Genomic DNA, 20,061 nt, shown 5'->3' with positions numbered 1-20,061 from the left:
TATGATAAACTTGAAAGGATTTTGCCATGGAAAACCTTATGTCCACATCCTAAATTTCACCATTACTTGTAAAGATCACATGTCAGTTTATCTATCCCTCTACCACCCAGCTATATTAAATTTTCTCCAGTGATTCTTTAGGACTTTTCTGGAAGACGTTTTTTAAACTAGGTTGGAGGCCAGGAGTGCAAATGCATTTCAAATATTTGTAATTACATTACATTTCTCCTATTTACATTATTCTATACCTACAAAGAATGTTATTTACAAGTTTATTCATTACTTGGATCTCTCTGTACTATCTGTGCTCCTACACTATCATTTCTTTTTTTTTTTTAATTTATTTACTTATTTATTTATTTACTTTTGGCTGTGTTGGGTCTACGTCGCTGCACGCGGGCTTTCTCTAGTTGCGGAGAGCGGAGGCTACTGTTCGTCGCGGTGCGCGGGCTTCTCATTGCTGTGGCTTCTCGTAGCGGAGCATGGGCTCTAGGCACGTGGGCTTCCGTAGTTGTGGCTCGCGGGCTCAGTCGTTGTGGCTCGCAGGCTCTAGAGTGCAGGCTCAGTAGCTGTGGCGCACGGGCTTAGTTGCTCCGTGGCATATGGGATCTTCCCGGACCAGGGCTCGAACCCATGTCCCCTGCATTGGCAGGCAGATTCTTAACCACTGCGCCGCCAGGGAAGTCCCTACACTATCATTTCTAACCTTATCCCATTTGCATTTTCCTGAGAATGCCTTCAGCTAATCTTTTTTATTGTCGCATTTAGAGTAGGTTCTTTTTAGTAGTCCTTGTCTCTTCTTTTAAAGTATCTTTTAAAATTAATTTTAAAAAATACTGTACATTTTGTGCCTAGTGGCAAACATCGCAGCTAGAACCTTTGTGCAGAGTGGGGTGCCAGCACAGGTCTTAAAATCTCAGGTATCTCAGTACTTTTCATCAGCTCCCATTTCTTGTTTCTGAGCTTGGGTTTTTCTCCCTGGGACGCTTGGTCTGTTTAGTATGCTATAGGAGTAAATACAGTCCTTTACCTATGTTTGGTTAGAGGTGCTCAGCATTGATTTTCTAGTATATAGCTCAATTTTGATTATAGGTTGGAGAAATCCTTCAGTTTCTGAGTCTTTGATGGCACTCTTCCCTACTTCACAATGCTGCTAAGTAGCTATATACTTTCTCATATTTTTAAAATCTTCTTTTGTCATCTCAATGCATGTCTTTTAAATGAGTTTTAATCAGAAAGAATTTGCCATTGTGTTATGTGGATTTCCTTAATAAGCTGTGAGGACTGTATTCAGAAAAGTCTTTGAAAAGAGAATTATATTCATGATTATGTCTATCAATACCTTACATCCTCTCATTACCTTTATGTAAATGATCTTGTCAGATTTGAGAGTGACTTACAGATACTAAAGGACCCGGCTTGTTTTTGTTTCATTTTTAGAGATGTTTTTTCTTAATTTCTCTTTCAGAAATCAACTATGAGTTTTAATTACAAATCATCCAAATATGTTTTTTAAATTCAGAAAGTAGTCACTTTCTGGTCATGTAATTTTTATATTTTATGCCTTTTTTTTTTTTTTTTCTTAACGACTAGCTTTCATTCATTTCATTCAAAAATACTTATTGAGTGCCTCCTGTATACCAGACAGTATTCCAAGTGCTAGGATATAGTGCTGAATAAATAACACAGACAAGGCCCCAGTGGATGAGACAAATAAATAGACAAGGAAAATACTAAATGGTGCTAACTGCTATGGAGAATTAAGAGTGGTGTGACAGAGTCTGGGTGACTACTTTAGATTGAGTGGTCAGGGAAGGGTTCTCTGAGGAGGTGACATTTAAACTTCGACCTGAATGATAAGATGCCAGCCCTGTGAATACGGGTGGTGCATTCCAGGCAGTGTACAGGCCCTAAGGTAGTAAGGAGAGGCCTGCAGCAGGAGCAGAGGTCAGCCGGCTGGAGCAAAGTGAACGGTGAGAGCTGTAGGAGTGGAGGCAGTAGAGGTGGGGTCAGATCATGTAGGATTATGTGGGTCAGGATAAGGTGCTTGGATTTCCTTTTAAGTGCTGCTGTGGAGAGCGTTTGAAAGATTTTAAGCAAGGGAATGACATGATCTAATTCATATTAACATGTAATCAAAATAGGGCCATATAATGGAGAAAATCAGCCAGTGCTGAGAGTCCCTAACCAAACATATGCAAAGATTGCATTTACTCCTAGGGCATACTAAATATAAATAGCTCAGTTTTCCTGGAAAAACCCTATGCCTCAGAGACAAAAAATGGACCAAATTACTTTGCTGTGAATCCCACCGCCACCATTTACTAACTGTGTAACTTCGGGTTATAAGACATTTCTCTACACTGGTTTCCTTATCAATAAAATGAAGGTAATAATAGTACCTACGTAAGGATTGTGAGTATCGAACAACTTAACACAAGTGAAGTGCTTAGAACAATGCTTGGCACATAGTACTTAATGTTTACTTTTATTATTTATTTCCTCTAGATATGGGTTGTCTAACACAATAGCCACATGGTTAGTGTAACTGAATTACTGAATTACAAATTTTATTTAATTTTAATTAAATTTTAAAACATCCTCCATACGGTTATTGGAAAACTTTAAAGTATGTTTTGAGAAACTTGAGTGTATGAATTTTCTTTTCAACTGTAAGTTTTATGAAATTTAAATACACATCAAGTATTTCTGATGAAAATTTAGCATCTGAATTGAGATAAGCTGTAATCGTAAATACACACCAGATTATGAAGACAATATTAAAAAGAATGTAAAGTATTTCCATTGATTTTTATAATGATTACCAGCTGAAGTGATAATATTTCAATATACTGGGTTAAATAGAATGCATTATTAAAATTATTTTCATCGTCCTTTTTTTACTTTTTAAAATGTGACTACTAGAAAACTTAAAATGACATGAGTGGCTTCAATTATATTTCTGTTGGATGGCAGTGCTCTAGACCCTGGGTCAGGGGGAAGAGCAGTGGAATATAGACTGGGGGAAATGTTTTTTCTAATTACACAAATACCCCTGGAGATTCCAAAACACCTTCACCCAGTGGAGCCTTCCTCCCCGTCAAATTAATCCTGTCTCCTACCTTTTGCTGAAAATCAATGCCATTAATGAGCCTGCCCTCACTGATAGGAGGGTTTTGTATTCTTCAGATATGTCGGGGGGAAAAAGTTATGAGTCACTGCTGTATGTTAAAGAGTATCGCACAGGTTCAACACCTATCAGTGATTTCGATGAAATAAATTTCTGGAGTTCTCTTAACTAATACTAGTGTATATAATTGTTCTCTGAAATAACATGTACCACTAATCCTGGTCTAGTGAACCCCAGAGACTTAAAATGAAGAAGAATTAAAGTAGATTTTAATTAAGGGATGAGTGCTGGGTCAAAAGCTGAGGAAGTTGAGAAAGGCATCTTGTGTCCTAAAAGCTAAATTTCCGGGATTAAAAAAAAAAAAAAAAAAAACTCAGAAAGCTAAACAACCATAAATTTCTGTCTCTGAAGTGAAACTGGACATGTTTTTTTCTTCTCGTGCCTCTTGGTTCCTGCTGATTCTGTGGTTATATACAAACATTTTCTGACTTGCTTTAAAAGGTGTTATTCTCAGGAATTAGCATGAAGGAGGTTTCTAGTAAATGCTGAGTGACTGCTAGCAAGTGGTACCACTCTTCTGCCTTAGCTGTTTAGAATGCGTATTATATATTCTTTCTGTATCACCCCCAAATAATTTTTTTTAATCCGATATGCCTTAGCTTAATACCTATCTCAAAGATTATTCCATGCCCTCTCAGTCAAGTCAGTTTTCTAGAGAAGAGAGCCCTTTCCTGAGGTTGCTGTTTCGGATTCACGTAAGACACATTTCCCTGGAAGCCCCTTTGTATTGTCTAACCTTGCTATTACCATGAAGAAAGTTGTCTCTGTTTCCCAACCAGATATGGGTGTCAGGACAATTGCCTGAGTAGCTCACAGGAAGACAGCTGATCTCATTTGATAAATTTCCGTTACTGTAATAGCAATAGGATTTTCTGTGAAACCATAAAATCACACACTTGTAGAGGTGGTTGATGAAGAAACAGAGGCTTGCAGCTAGTTTGTAGTAAACATGGGACCTACCTGAGTTCTTATCTTTTGGTTTTAAAGTGAAGAATTTGAAGCCCTGAGGAAGTGACTACTCAGTGACAGAATGAACCAGGCCAAGTTTAGGTCTAAGTTGCATCTCAGTTTCTTGGTACAGAGAAACCGTATTTGCCCCAAGTTTGTAATTCTATCAGATTCCTACAAGATCCTGGATAATGTCAAGGATTCATAACTCACTTTTTTAGGATAAGAACCTGAGACTTTGGGGGGGGGGGCGGGACTTACAGAATGGTTTATAGATACTGCTCTGTTAATGAGCCCAAATTACTTTATGTACCTGTCTCTGTGGCTTAAGCAGTGAGGATTTACTCTATTCTCAGGTCTCTACGTCTCAGGAGTTAGTTTCCTGTGTAGGACTCTATCCTATTACACTCTAACAGAATAAAGTTGATCTTGAGATCTCTGGTACTGTGTAGCATAGACATCTCTCAAAGGTCTGCTTGGGCAGTGTGAATAGATAAAAAATAATAAACAGGTTAATAGTCTCTTATCAGTCCCCAAAGCCATATGAGTCTGACCTCAAGTTTTAATTTTGTCTCTATGAAAAGCTTTTATTAAGTGGCTCCTGTCTGCAGATGGTGACATGCGTTCAAATCTTCACTCTAGAAAACCTTGGAGAATTAAGTCCCTCTTAGAAGCTTAGTGTTCTGGATTGCTACAGGTTTGTTCCATTACACATTAAAACTTTATTTTTAAAAATCATTTTAATTAGAAATTATCCTAAAGTGGATTATACCCTTCTTCCTTCTGTTTAGTTTTTTGGGTCCAATTTAACCATTTCTTAGTGACTGAAATCCTTGTGGGGTATGTGTGTATATGTATAAAGGATACAAATTTTCATGGGCTTCTAGTAGCATATTCGTAACCCTGTTTTAACCACAAGCCCATGTTTAGTGCATAATTTTGCAAGATGTAAGGTTTTTAGCAATGCATATTGTTGTAAAAACTCCTGGATTTAAGTCTGTGGGTCACAATCAGAAAGGTTTGAAAGCCACTGCCCTAGGGAACTCTTTTCTTGTGCTAATAATAATTTCTTACATTGCGTAGTACTTGACTGTTTGCCAAACTTCCCTCTATAATATGGCCTATGAAAAGTAAACTAGGGAAGGGATTGATTTCTTGTTGTTTTTAAACTATAGTAGGCAAGCCTAATGGAACCAAAGAGAGCATGGACTTTGAAATTAGTCTTTAATTTTAGCCTTTCCATACAGTACTCGTATGTCCTTGGATGCTTTAATTAATCTTGTTTAACTTCAGAACCTCAGCTCTTTTTTTTTTCCCCAACCTAAATGGGAAATGCCAGAATTGTTGGGTGCTTTAAATCAAGTAATGAAGACAAAAGTGCCTTAGTAGGGGCACCGTGGATGGATCTCATAAACAAAATGTTGAGTGGAACAAAGTGGACATAAAAGAGGACATGAGATATAATTTCATTTCTATAAAGTTCAAAACAGGCAAAACTAACCTAACAATAGTAGTCCACACAGTGCTTACTCTTGGGTGGAGTAATGACTGGGAGAGGGCTCAAAGGGGTACTTCTTTTGGTGCTAGTAATGATCTCTTTCTTGGTTTGGAAACACATTGTAAAAGTTCATTGAGTTTCATACTTATGATTTATTTACTTTTTTAAAATAATGAGTTTCAGGTGGACAGCATAATAATTCAACAGCTATGTATACTACAAACTGATTACCACTACAAGTCTAGTTACCATTTGTCACCATACAGTTGGCCTCCTTCAGCCATTTTGCACACATCCCCCCACAACTCGCTTCCCCTCTGGTAGCCACTGATCTGATCTCTGTATCTGTGAGTTTGTTTTTGTTTTATTTTGTTTGTTTTGTTTTTTTAGATTCCACATAATGAGTAAAATCACATGGTAACTGTCTTTCTCCATCTGACTTATTCAAACCTAGCATAATACCTTCCAGGTCCATTTATGTTGTCACAATGGCCAGTTCTCTTTTTTTTTATGGCTGAATAGTATTCCATTGTATATATATACCACATCTTCTTTATCCATTCATCAACTTAGGTTGTTTCCATACCTTGGCTACTGTATGAAGCGTGTGCTTCTCAGTATGTATATTATACTTTAACAAAAAGTTCTTTTTAAAGTATTTAGCACAGAACCTATCACATAGTTGGTTCCCTTCTCCTATGATGGTTCCATTTTTTTTCCTAACCGTTCAGTTTCTTTGTTCTGTTATGGTTCTGTCTCCTAATTCCAATTTTATACCTAGGCGTGTTTAATAAATATCTACTGATGGCAGTTCTAACTGGCGTAGTTGAAGGAGTTTAGGTCATTCAGACAAGGTGAAATTGAATGTCTGACCACTGTGGTCTAGAAATAAGTCAGGAATATGAAGTTTGATTTGATGCTATTTTCTGATCTTTAGGTGATTTGATATTTTGCTTTTAAATGAAAATTAAATGGAGATTTTTCTGATTTGTGTAATATGATTTTATCTGGTAGATCAGCTTTATTATTGAATTTTTTCATGGTGGGATATTGAACTTATTCTGTTATTTCTGGCACTTTTAATATAAGCCCACCATAGTGTAGCAGGCTTTGAAATGGTCACTACCACACCCTGTAACACCTTATATATTTTGCTTAGGTTCTTATCACTGACAGAGAACCATACTTACTGTTTTTACCTTATTGTTTTTGTAATACAAGTATAGAAATAGAACTTGTATATTTGGATATTTATGCAAGATCCTGTTATAAAAAACTTAGAATTGTTGAAAATTCAATTTTAAAAATTGATAAAGTTCTTTTTTTCTGCTAGGTAATACGTGGGATATAAAGTAAGCCTACCTGCCCTCAGGGAGGGCAGACTCCTCTAGGAGAGGTTTGTGAGGTAGGCAGAAAAATTTGTCTACATTTGTTTTTGTTCTTTTGGATGTTGGCCTTTGAGAGAAGGTTTCTGATAGAGATACTAGCAAGCCTCCAAGTTACAGAGAGTTGTGGTGATGATTGTATGGATGCCAATGTAGCCAAGAGACAGAGAACTGACTATGATTTCATCAGTGATCAGTAATACTGCGAAGAGTTAGGGAAGTGGGGAAGTAATTTCTGTCTGTTGACACCTATTTATATTAATTCATTAACATAGAGAATGTAATTTAACCTTCACAAAGCCTTTGGAGTAGACACTACTACTTTTGCTTTAAAGATACAGAAATTGGGACTTCCCTGCTGGTCCAGTGGTTAAGAATCCTCCTTCCAGTGCAGGGGACGCAGGTTCAATCCCTGGTCGGGGAACTAGGATCCCACATACCACGGGGCAGCTAAGCCTGCGCACTCTAGAGCCCACGCGCCACAACTAGAGAACCTGCGTGCCACAACTACTGACCCACGTGCTCCAGAGCCTGTGCACTACAAGTAGAGAGAAGCCCGTGTGCCGCAAAAAAAGATCCCACATGTGGCAACGAAGATCCCACGTGCCGCAACTAAGACCCGACACAGCCAAATAAATAAATAAATAAATAATTTAGAAAATAAATTAAAAAATAAAGATACAGAAATTGAGGGCCAGAGACATTTAGTAACTTGTTCAAGTTTACATAGCTAGTGACAGAGTTGATATTCAAATCCAGAGCCCATCTGTACTACATGCTATATATAGATAGTAACATTATCCAAATTAAAGGATGTGTTTATCAGAAGATAGTCTAGCTTGGAAACATGCTAAATGGGAGGTCATAAAGAGAATTGATAGCAGGTTCCATCTAGGACCACCCAGGAAAGGGAATGCTGTGACTCAAGGACTTAGTTTCTTGAAAGTCCCTGTGAAGCTGTTTGTGTTCCTGTTGTGAGATGGTTGAATGGAGCTGTCAAACCCTGATGCAGATCCACCTGTTGCTTGTTTTTTTTTTTTAATTATAATTGTGTTAAAATATATATAACATAAAATTTATCATTTTAACCATTTTAAGGCATTAAGTACATTTACAGTGATGTATAGCCTTCACTGCTGTCCAACTCCAGGATTTTTTCATCATTTCAAACAGAAACTCTGTACACATTAAATCATTCCCCCCTCTGCCCAGCCCCTGGTAACCTCTGTTCTACTTACTTTCTCTATGAATTTCCCTATTCTGGTTGTCAAGTATAAGTGAAATCAGACAGTAGTTATCCTTTTGTATTTGGCTTATTTCACTTAGCATAATATTTTCAAGATTGATCCATGTTGTAGCATGTATCAGAATTTTATTCCTTTTTATGGCTGAATAGTATTCCATTTTATGTATATGCCGCATTTTGTTTATTTATTCATTTATTGGTGGACACTTGGATTTTTTCTACCCTTTCACTATTGTGAATAATGCTGCTATGAACATTAGTGTACAGGTATCTGTTTTAGTCCCTGTTTTCAATTCTTTTGGGTATATACCTAGGAGTGGAGTTACTGGGTCATATGGTAATTCTATTTTTTTTTTTTTATTTTCTACTAATTACTGTCATTTTCTCACAAATAACAAACAATGAACAATTGTGCGATTCATGGCTAGTTAGAAGCCAGGAGTTTAGGTCTACTTGAAGCTTCACTGAAAGCACTAGGAAATACAAAATAGCACCATGGGCCAAAAGGAAATTGGATTGGACCAGTTGTCCCTAAGATAGACCCTAATAATGTTGAGAGTAAAAGGATTCCATAATGTGAGGCACCATTGAAACACAGGCAAATTCTGGAATGCTTGAAAGGGCAGAAATCTTTGAAGGCAGACGAATCCAGCCTACCAGGGAATATGGGCCTGGAGGATCAAGCCTCACGACTCCACGAGCAATGACATGCAGACACTCTGCAGTAGAAGTGTTGATGGGTGGTAAAAAGTGTGGTGCCCGGGCATTACAGCAAGAGAATGGTCACCTTCAGAACCTTGAAAAGTACAGTAGTACAGCACAACAGCTGGCATACAGGGGCTGGCATCAAGTGAACAGGCAAGAAGAGTTACCGACTGGAGGAGGGAGAGGACAGGGGAGATGGTAGAGCTGAAGGATCATCAGCAATAGGAGACGGAGGGCAACCTGCAATTTCACTCATGCCTGACGTTGATGGCACAGGTTCTGGTTCCTTGCTGGATTCCATTCTATCTACCCTCTTGAAAAAAATGATCCAGTGATGTCTGGGTAGTAGCTTGTCCACAAGGTAATTCTATTTTTAACTTTTTAAAGTTTTCCACAGCAGCTGCACCATTTTTTAGTCCCACTAGCAATTCACAAGGGCTCTAATTTCTCCATATCCTTGCCGACACTTATGATTTTTCTTTTTTTTTTCTTCATAATAACCATCCCAATCATCCCAATGGGTGTGAAGTGGTATCTCATTGTGACTTTCACTTGCACTTCCCTAATGATTGATGATGTTGAGTATCTTTTCATGTGCTTATTGGCCATCTGTATAGATAAATGGAGAAATATCTCTTCAGGTCCTTTGCCCATTTTTCAGCTGGGTTGTTTGAGGTTTTTTTGTTATTGAATTGTAGGAGTTCTTTATAAATTCTAGATATTAGTCCCTTATCAGATAAACGATTTGCCAATATTTTCTCCCATTCTGTAGGTTTTCTTTTCATCCATGTGATAGTGCCCTTTGATGCACAAATTGTTTTTCATTTTGATGAAGTCCGATTTATCTTTTTTCTTTTGTTGCCTGTGATTTAGATGTCACATTCCAGAATCATTGCCAAATCCAGTGTCATGAAGATTCTCCTCTATGTTTTCTTCTAAGAGGTTTATAATTTTAGCTCTTAAGTTTTGGTCTTTGATGCATTTTGAGTTAATTTTTATATATGGTGTAAGGTAAAGGTTCATCTTCATTCTTTGGCATGAGGGTATCCAGTTTTCCTAGCATCATTTGTTGAAAAGAGTATCCTTTTCCCATTGAATGGTGTTGGCACCTTTGTCAAAAATCATTTGACCGTATATATTAGGGTTTATTTCAGAGCTCTCTATTCCATTGGTCTGTATGCCTGTCCTTATGCCAGTACCACACTGTCTCAATTACTGTAGCTTTGTAGGAGGTTTTGAAATCAGGAAGTGTGAGTCTTCCAACATTGTTCTTCATTGTCAAGATTGTTTAAGCTGTTTGAGATAGCATGTGAATTTTAGGGTGGCTTTTTCTATTTCTACAGAAAAGCATCATTGAGATTTTGATAGGGATTGTCTTGAGTCTGTAGATCACCTTGGGTAGTATTGTCATCTTAACATTAGTCTTCTAATTCATGAACGTAAATGTCTCTCTACTTCTTTCTTTAATTCTTTCAGTGCTGTTTGTAGTTTTCAGTGTGCAATACTTTAGTTTTGTGGCTGTTATCTTTCTCACAGTGAGTTAATAGAGTAACGTTCTGGTTTATCCATTATTATTTCATGACCTGTTAATGCCCTGAAGAATATGTTCTATTTTTAACAGAATCGGGGTTCTGAACTCGAAAAGCTGAGGGAAGGATCTTGGAAACTGGAAACCTAACTAAATTACTGCCCTTGGGAAGCCCTTCTAGGTGTTCAACCTGCTGGTTTCTTCTGATTAAAACCTAATTTCACTGCAGGTCTCCTTCGATCTACAGTAGTTCACATTTCTAATTTTTTTTTTTTTTATCTTTTGCTTCTAGATTTCTCCATCTCGCTAAGGAGGAAATTCCTATTGGGTATAGCTGATGATACCATGCAAAAATCAGATCCTCGAAAAGGTCTGAACCTGTTCTTATATGTAATAGAAATGAAGAGTTACCTTCTGTCAGTCTGTGTATGAGTGTATGTGTCACAAAAAGCTGTTTGAGTAAATAAAAGATCTCACCCTTTCTTGCCAACTTACCCTGCAATTTTCACATATCCTGCACGTCATTTATACAACTCTTTTATAGTTTGCAAAGTACTCTTCATGTAATTATCTCAAATAGTCTTTACTGTAAGCTTTTGAAATAGGGACTGTTGCTATTCCTCTTTTATGGAAACAATGAAGGGTTAAGAGACTTATTCCAAATGTTGTTACTATAAACTGCAAGATTTAGTCCTGAATTTTTTGCTTCTAAATCGTACCCTTCTCACTACATCACAAGTTCATAATCATTATTTAGATTATTTAGTTCATATCATTAGTCAGAATTTAATAGATATGTAAGTATGGATGCTCTATGAACATTGGAAATAATATACATAAAAGTTAAAATAATATATGAAAAAGTTAAAACCCCTTTATGGGTGTAAAATATAATTAATAAATCAGATCTTGATATTGAATGTTTAAATATAATCTTTGGGATGATACCAGACTCCTTATTGTGTACATACCATTGTCTTATTATGGCAAATGAGGCTCTTCGTTTGCTGGTACTTACCTTTGTATTCTCATCTTCCTCAGTTCCTGTCATTTGTCTCTGTAGCTTACCCTACCACTTTCCTTTTACAGCAGCTGCTGGCTGTTGTCCAAACACATGGTCCATTTCCATGTCTTAGTACCTTTATACTATATTCCCTTTGCCTCAAATGCCTATTCATCTTTCTTCTGACAATCCTAGCTCAACTTCATGTCCTCTGTGAAGCTTTTCTCCTCTCCCCAAGCAAAGTCAATCATTCCTTTCTCTTTTCTCAGAGCACTTTGTATAGCAAATCTCTCTTATAGCAAAAATCACATTGTGTTATGATAGTGTATTTGAGTTGCTGTCTGTCCTACTAATCTGTGAGTTCTTTGTGAGCATAGACTGGGACTTATTTGTCTTCATGTTCTTAACACTCAGTGTTACTCCTAGACTTAGCTACGTTTTGTTTAATGAATGAAATAACAGCTTTCCTTGAAGGATCTGTACACTAGTCTAAGTGGAAGACTGACCACGTAAAACATACTCAGAAGTTTATAACTATTTGTAAATAAATATAGTACATACTTGAAGTAGAATAGTGGAATGATCACAGCCAGGCGGAGTTATTTAGGGAAGGATTCCTCTAGATCAGGGATCAGTAAACTATGGCCCATAGGCCAGATCCTGCTGGCTGCCTGTTTTTGTAAATAAAGGTTTACTGGAATATAGCCATGTTCATTTGTTAATGTGTATGGCTACTTTCATGCTACAATGGCAGAGATGAGTAGTTGTAGCAGAAACCATATGTCCCATAAAACTGAAAATATTTACTATCTGGCTCTTTACAGAAAGTTTTCTACTCCCTGCTCTAAAAGATAGGTTTTGAACAGAGGTATGAAAAGAAGAGGAATGTGAATTGATGAAGCATGAGTGTGCATCATAATGCAACAAAAACAGCCATAGTAGTAGGAATGCCAAGTGGGAAAGTTTGACTGTAATCCAGTTTGTCAGAGAGAACTGTGTTGAAGAGATGAAATGTCAAGAATGCTTTGGATTGAGAAAGAGGAAACATAGAAATCTAATGAAAAGAAGTTGTCAAGTAAACACTCTGGGCCTGTAGTAAGAAAGTTTCCTAAGTAGTAGTAGGGCATGATGATGATGATGATGAAGGAGAAGGAAGCAGCAGTACAAATTAATGTTGATTGAGCATCCACTGTATGCCAGGTACTGTTCTATGTGCTTTATATGTATCCTAGTTAAACTTCTGCAACTGTATAAGCTAATTGCTGCTGTTGTCTTTATTTTGCAGATGAGGAAACTGAGGCACAGGGGGTTAAAGTTACTTAGACAAGGTTATATAACTAGTAAATGAGAGAACCAAATCTGAACCCAGGCAGTCTGTCTGCAGAGTCTTCATAGTAGAGGAGGGAAATCTGGGGATATTTGATAAAAAAACAACCATAAGCTTGGAGTAAGGTAACTAGTCTTAGTAATTAGGAAGTGTGCTCTCCCATCATGAAAAAGAGAAAATGAACAGACTATAGAAGAATAGTACTGGAAGGCAGAGGGTCCAATTAGAAGAGTGTACTATGGATTCATCAGAATGGCAGGGAAAAAGAGGCAGATTCATTACATAGTGAGACACGTTATACCATTAGTCATTGAGTTTAACCTTGGTGAGGCCAGAAGGCAGTTAACTTTCCTTGCACACATGAAAGCTGTCTTAAAATGCCTGAAGAGCTGGCTTACTCTGTTGAGATAGAGCTTAGCAATGGTTTTCAAGGAGCTAGAAGGCATTCAACCTCCCCACAACAAGTATATTACAGTCAATTCAGTGCCCACTCTACACCTGAGTATATTAACAGCCGATGGAGGTGTCAAATCATAACACAGCATTGCATTTTGTTCTGTGTCGTTCCTGTAGCGGAACTTGTTCCTGTCCAAGCCCCATCACTACTGTGATAAAGATTTACCCGCTTGGACCACTTTTCAAAAATGTATGCATGTACGTATTAAAGTAATATATATGCAGTGTAAAAAAATTACCAACAGAAGTATACCAAATGAAAAGAGAAAGTTTCCCTCCCATCACCATCTTGCTCTCTAGAGAGAACCTCTATTAAAATTTGGATGTATGTGAAACTACTGTTATGGATGGAAGTGTTCTGGGATTCCCTCATGTTTGCTGAGATAGAAAAACTATTGAGAATCACTTCCCTAAAGCCAAGGTCCACTGCCAAGAATGGAAGGAACTTCCGGGGGAGATGTGGGATCTTCATCACTAGAAGAGTAAGCAAAGACTTGGTAGGGATGTTAGAAAGAAGATTCAAGCATTGGCTAGGGTTAGTGGAGTTAGAGGCAGGGAGAGGAGGAGGCATTGAGCTAAATGACTTTTAATATTCCTTTCAAACCTATAGTTCTGTGTTCATACCAACAGACTGATTACCCCAACAGACTGAGTGGAGGACAAAGTGATAAGAGAAAATCCAAAATATAAAATCCAAATTTATAGAACAAGTTACTTTGCAGCAAACATTGAACTTATTTTTATAAAGATTTCTTTTAACTAACCATTTTGGTGTGTTCAAAATGTACTTCATTTTTTATTAAAAATTCTGTTTACACTTAACCTTTCACTACTGTATTTACTGTGTAAAATGAAGGTGGCACACATTGTTCATTATTCCAGAGAAGGAAGATATTTCAAAGTATCTGCCAGGTTAAGCTGTGGTGCATAGGGAGGAAATAATTGAGCTGGGTCCCTAGTGCTACTCCCCCTTTGGACTCACAGTATAAAGGAAATTAAAGGGGACCTTAATGTCCCCTTTAATGAATAGTGAAGTTCAACCCCTTCCTTTTCCAGATGAGGAAAATAAAAACCAAAGACGATATCTTACCAGCTCAGAGTCTCACAGTAGCCTAGCTGGACTCTCAAAGATTAGCGATAAAGTATATAAAGTACCTGCGACAGTGCCAAGTATGTGGTAGATGAAGATGCAGAAGGGAAATAAGATCATGGTGATGGTACTGATATTGTTGTTATTTCTTCTGCCCCCCCATCACTCTTCTGTAAGCCTTCAGAGAGAAAGTTGGTAATGTAGATATGTACACTGTCCATGCTGCAAACCTCAAGTTGCACAGTGTTGTAATGATGAAAGCAGGAGCTCCATACCCCCATAAAATTATAGGCTCTCAGATTTGGGCAGGACCTTTAAAGGTTACCTAGTCCAGCCTCCCTCCTCCTTCTCATGATTTAGTATTTCCACCAAGAGGTTATCTTACCTCTACTTCTACGCCCTCAGTGATGGCAGATTCATACCTTCCCTTCCCAGAGAGTTCATCCCACTGTTGGATACCTCCGACTGCCAGCAAGTTCCTCCTAGTAATGAGCTGAAGCCTGTCTACCTATAGCTTCCACCCACTGATCCTAGTTCTCTCCCTTGGGGTAATATTGAACAAGCAAAGCAAATCTCTTCTCTACATGAGAACGCTCCAGATATTTGCAAACAACTTTCCTGTTTCTCCTGAGTCTTTTCTTCTCCTAGTTAAACCTCCTCAGTTCCTTAAACCCTCAGTATCCTTGTTGCTTTCCTTTAAATGAGATTGTATGCCTGTATCTTATTCAGAGTCTAGGACCTCAATTGGAACATGAAGCTCTACCTTCAAAGTGTTCTAACTGGGAGTAGGTGATCTCGTAGTGTCATCTGCTTCATTCCCAATATTGACTGGAATGACGATGGTGGTGATGATGGTGGCGCATTCTTTATTTCATGATAACAGATCCATATATGTCTTCCAGGAGGTATGATGTGACACCATTGGTACCACTAAACTTCTTCCCTGTTCAAGAAACATGAGGCAGAAGCATTCTAAAAAACGTTAGCTTCTTCTGTGTCCTGGATCACACCTCCTGGAAAGGTTAACATTATACATAGTTGAAGTCTAGTAGGATTGCCTGTAAGACAAAGGGAGTTATGGCTTTTCTGCATTTTCATTAGCCATTCATTGCTAGCAGTTTTGCTTGTTAAAGGAAATATTGATGTTCTCTGGGGTTCTTCTCTCTGTGTGCAAGTGCAGAGATATATAATTGCTATAGAGGGAGTGGGGGTAGGGATGATCGCTAAGACGAAATCTGTTCCATCTTCTTTGTTCACATCTGCTACATGCACAAGACAGGATTTATTGCTCTCTTTGAGAAAGGGATTGCCTAGCTTGCTTCCTCTCCCCCTTCTTCTGGCAGATCATCCCAGAGGAATATCACCATCTCATCACCCTTATCTCTGAATGGAGTAAAAATAAATGAAGAAGAGCTGGAGGCAGAGAATCAGCTGAGAGGCACTAGGAATACTTTCTAACAAGAGGGCATGGCTAATCAGTGGCACAACCCAGACCAGTCCCTTTTCTGTCTCCTGCCTCCCCTGTAGCTTGTCCTCCGTGACCACAGTGGGACAGGTGTTCTGCTTCCAGCTTTTCTGTTTTGATCTCTGCTTATCAGCATAGGATTATGGTTTATTAAAACCACAGTTGCTCTCTACCACTGATGTAGTTCTGTCTTGTCTTAGTGGATTTTCAGAAGTACCTTTGATTTTTCTATTCTCCAGTTTTCATTTCTGAGGGAAACATTCCTCCTTCCCTGTTCCCTTCTTCCCTTCCTGCCTATCCCCACTGTCTCATTAGTATGTGCATGTAAGCCTGCATTACTTCTTTTATATTTTCCAAGCTCTATGAATATTTGAAACATGGTACCTATGGACATCCTCCACTTAATCTAGTTTTACCTCATTAAATCCCAGATATGCCTCATATTTTTCAGCGTACAGATCAAGCTCATAAGCATCAGTGCTTCAGTTTTACTGTAGTAAAATGGGTAGACTGTCCAAGCTGGGCTATTTTATGTTAGAAGCATTTGTTAAGATTTATTTTTTGTTAGTTTTTTTGCTTTTGTTTTGTTTTGTTTTTGAGGAGAAGGCAGTGTAGTTAAGAACATAGTTCAGGTTCAAATCCTGGCCTTTCTACTGACTGTAACCTTTCAGAAAGTTATTCAACCTCTCTGAATATTATTTCCTCATTAGTAAAAAGGGGTAATGATACCATACTAAGTGGTATCATACTAGTGAGGATTCAACAAGATGGTGTTATTGAAATACTTAGCACAATATCTGGTACATAGTAAACACTTAAAAATAATAGCTATATAATGTTAATAATTAATATTATTACTGTTGTTAATATACAATGATAATTTACAACTAAGTTTTTTCTTAATATAATACATGAAGAATTTTTTTGACTTTTCCTTGCTTCGGGGGATGCTCTATTGTGATTGTTTTATCACATTTTGAAAGGATGCTTCCATGGCCTTGTAGATTTTTCTGCTACATACTATCTTTCCCTCAAGTGTTTCCAGAAATACCAGAGTCTTTATGTTCTCTAGATTTGCACTACCCAATACAGTAGCCACTGGCCACATGTGTCTATTTAAATTTAAGGAGCACTAAGTACAATTAAAAATGCAACTCTTCAGTCACACTAGCCACATTTCAAGTGCTGAATAGCCCCATGTGGCTAGTGGCTACCCATTGGATGACACAGATATAGAACATTTCCATCATCACAGAAAGTTCTATTGGACAGCATTACTTTAGATATTACTAGAATATGCTCTTGTGCTCTTTTCTTAGAAATCAAAGAGGGTATATTTTCTAGAATTCCAGAGATTACTCTCTTAAATGTTTCAGTGCTCCAGACATCCATTTTAAGGATTCAGGTTACTCTTCTTACTCCAGCCCCTTAGTGTCATTAACTGTCTTTTGGAATTAATACAGGCACTTTTACTTCTCCTGAGAAGAATGCATTACCAAAATTTTTAAAGGTCCCAGTCTGCAGTAAGAGGAGGCCAAAGGAAGAAAGGACAGAGCAGAAGTAATTCTAGCAAATTACTAGAGAATCCATACGTGAATATGAGAATCCATAGGGGCTAACTAGTAACAGGAGGTTCTAATGTCCTATGTCCTTTTTGTAAGTACATACATTGTATTAGTCAGGATCTGAGCTTTCCCTCTGAGAAAGGTAGTAAACAGCAAGTTTTCCTTTAATGATCCCTGTTATCTTTATTATGCACTTTTCAAGCCATTTTTTCATTTGCTCTTCACAGCGACCTAGTGAAGCAAGTAGCATTGGGATGAGCATCCCTATTTTACTGATTTAGAAAAAACAGGTTCAGTGCAATTAACAACTTGCCTAAAATCGTCAAGGGAAAATAGTCTTGTGATTCAAAACAGGATAAAATTTTAACTTCCAGCTTGGTTTTCTTTTGTTGTTTTTATTTTGTTATGCTCTATTTTACCACCAATCAGACTGTAGTAAAAGGAAGAGTGAAGATTCTTTAGGACAACTTGAAAACTGAATAGTGTTATATGAGGTACTCTCAAAGAACTGCTATAGCTTCATTTGTCCTATGACCATGTGTATTAGTGTGTTTGGACTGCCATAACAAAATACCACAAGTGGGGTGGTTTAAACAACAGAAACTTATTTTCTCACAGTTCCTGAGGCTAGAAGTCCAAGATCAATATGCTAGTGGGGTTGGTTTCTGGTGAGACTTCCCTCCTTGGCTTATAGACAGAGCACCTTCTGGCTTTCTGGCTATGTCCTCACCTGACCATTTTCTCTGTATGTGTTCGTGGGGAGGGTGTTGAGAGACAGAGACAGAGACCAGTCAATCTCTGGTACTGCTTCCTTTTCATTAGCACACCAGTCCTATCAGATTAGGGCCCCACCCTTATGACCTCATTTTACCTTAGTTACCTCCTTAAAAGTCCTGTCTCCAAATACAGTCACACTGGGGGATTAGGACTTCAATATACGAATTTGCGGGGGTGGTACGTAATTCAGTTTATAACCCCGTGTTAATGTATTTTTAGTATCTTTTGATTTTTTGGCCTAACCTGGTTAGTTGGAAATTTGGTATTTGCATGGGAACAAATGTGGCAAATATCTATATTTTTTATTTCTGTGAATATTGAGGCTTAGTTCAATTTAACCTGTGGTACTTACCATAAAGTACTATCCAACCCTGAGATATTCTAATAAGCAAAAACATTATATCTAAATGTCCTACTTTTCTTATAATGTAGTCCAATTTGTTAGTACCAGTAAAGTCTCAGTCCTTTACAGGGTAATAAGTGTCCCCCTTCCTCCCACCCCCATTTTACAGATGGAGAAATTAACATACAGAGAAACTGACTTGTCAGAGGTCAGAGCAAGGTATTGGTGGATCCAGGGGTAAATCCCAAACCTCTTAACTCCCTGACCAGTTTTTAGTCCATTGACTATGCAACCTAGCGGTAAGTATATTTTTACCCCATCCTGGAGGTAAGAGGGGTTAAGAGACTTGGCAAGGAGTGAATTTAAGGAATTCCTCACTACTAATTATGTCACTCGTTATCTTTTTCTTTTAACCATGATGTCTTTTTTGTCATTAGCATCAATTTTCAAGGTTACAAGAGGAGGTTGGAAGTTTTGCTTTTTAAATACCTAAAAATATTTCTATAACAATTTCTATAACATATTATAATATTATAATAATTATAATATTTAATGTATTATAACATATAATAACATATAATATTTCTATAACAATATTTCTATAATAATTTCTATTATTTCTATAATTTCTATAATATTATAATATTTCTATAAGAGATTATTATTAAGAAAGGAAAGAAAGGAAAACTTATTATTTAATGAATTTGTTCTCTGTGTTAGGCACTGTGCTAGACACTTTGTATTATATTTCTTAAATGTCATTAAAACTTGTCATTTCTGGAAGGTATGCATTCTTGCCTTTTTTTATAGTCATATTTTTAATAGTATTAGTTGAATTTAGTAGAAAACTACCTTACAAACTTCAGAGTTTAGATTCTAAATAAAATTTTAGTATTGTAGAAACTAAGAACCTTATCAGAAATCTTTAAAGATAAGATCTCTTTATGTTTAAGCACAGTTTTCTAGTTTATTGTGTCTTAACCCTTACTTGGTTTTTACTTAGGTGGGATGACTTGTTTTGTCTGAGATTAAGTCAAGCTTGCTCTTCCACTTGACACTAAAATCATATTTTCTGTAAAGCCTTTTCTTCTACCTCTACATCTGAAATAGTTAGAATTTTTTTAATTACTAAGCAGGCTGAACAACCAAGCCATGTGGAAAACAAGGGTTTAATGAGCCTCCAGAACCAAGATCCCATGGGCCAGTACTATATTCTCTCCTCCATCCCTCACCTCTGCTTCTTGTCCATTGGCTTCTTGCTTGTAGATCTGCTTTCTCAGATATAGTAAAAATTATAGCCACTGACAATGACCACATTTCACTTTTCTTATCATACCCTTTGCATGCCTTCTGCTACAGCCACATTGAACTACAGTTGGACAACATGGCACTGTCCAATAGTAATACAATGTAAGTCACATATGTAATTTAGATTTTTCTAATAGCCACATGGAAAAAGGTGAAAAAATAAGGGGGGATTTAATTTTAGTAATATATTTTATTTAATCTACTATATCTAAAATACTATTTTGACA

At 37.3% G+C, this 20,061-nt stretch overlaps 1 protein-coding gene across 6 annotated transcripts in view; it reads left to right on the top strand.

Annotated features, from left to right (window-relative positions):
* Positions 1 to 20,061, top strand: part of SCMH1 (Scm polycomb group protein homolog 1) — a 198,052-nt gene that overhangs the window by 34,617 nt on the left and 143,374 nt on the right. For 4 of the 6 annotated variants that reach the window (XM_059919957.1, XM_059919943.1, XM_059919935.1 and 1 more), the window contains exon 2: positions 10,793 to 10,870. In XM_059919957.1, coding sequence (XP_059775940.1) covers positions 10,846 to 10,870 — 25 coding nt within the window. In that variant the 5' untranslated portion in view covers positions 10,793 to 10,845. Of the gene's footprint in view, positions 1 to 10,790; positions 10,871 to 18,695; positions 18,826 to 20,061 lie in introns of those variants that run through there. The other 2 variants (XM_059919937.1, XM_059919938.1) reach the window with 2 other exon arrangements.

Source organism: Balaenoptera ricei, chromosome 1, assembly GCF_028023285.1.
Source record: "Balaenoptera ricei isolate mBalRic1 chromosome 1, mBalRic1.hap2, whole genome shotgun sequence".
In the NCBI taxonomy this organism is placed as follows: Eukaryota; Metazoa; Chordata; class Mammalia; order Artiodactyla; family Balaenopteridae; genus Balaenoptera; species Balaenoptera ricei.
This window is presented reverse-complemented; position numbering and strand designations above follow the sequence as displayed.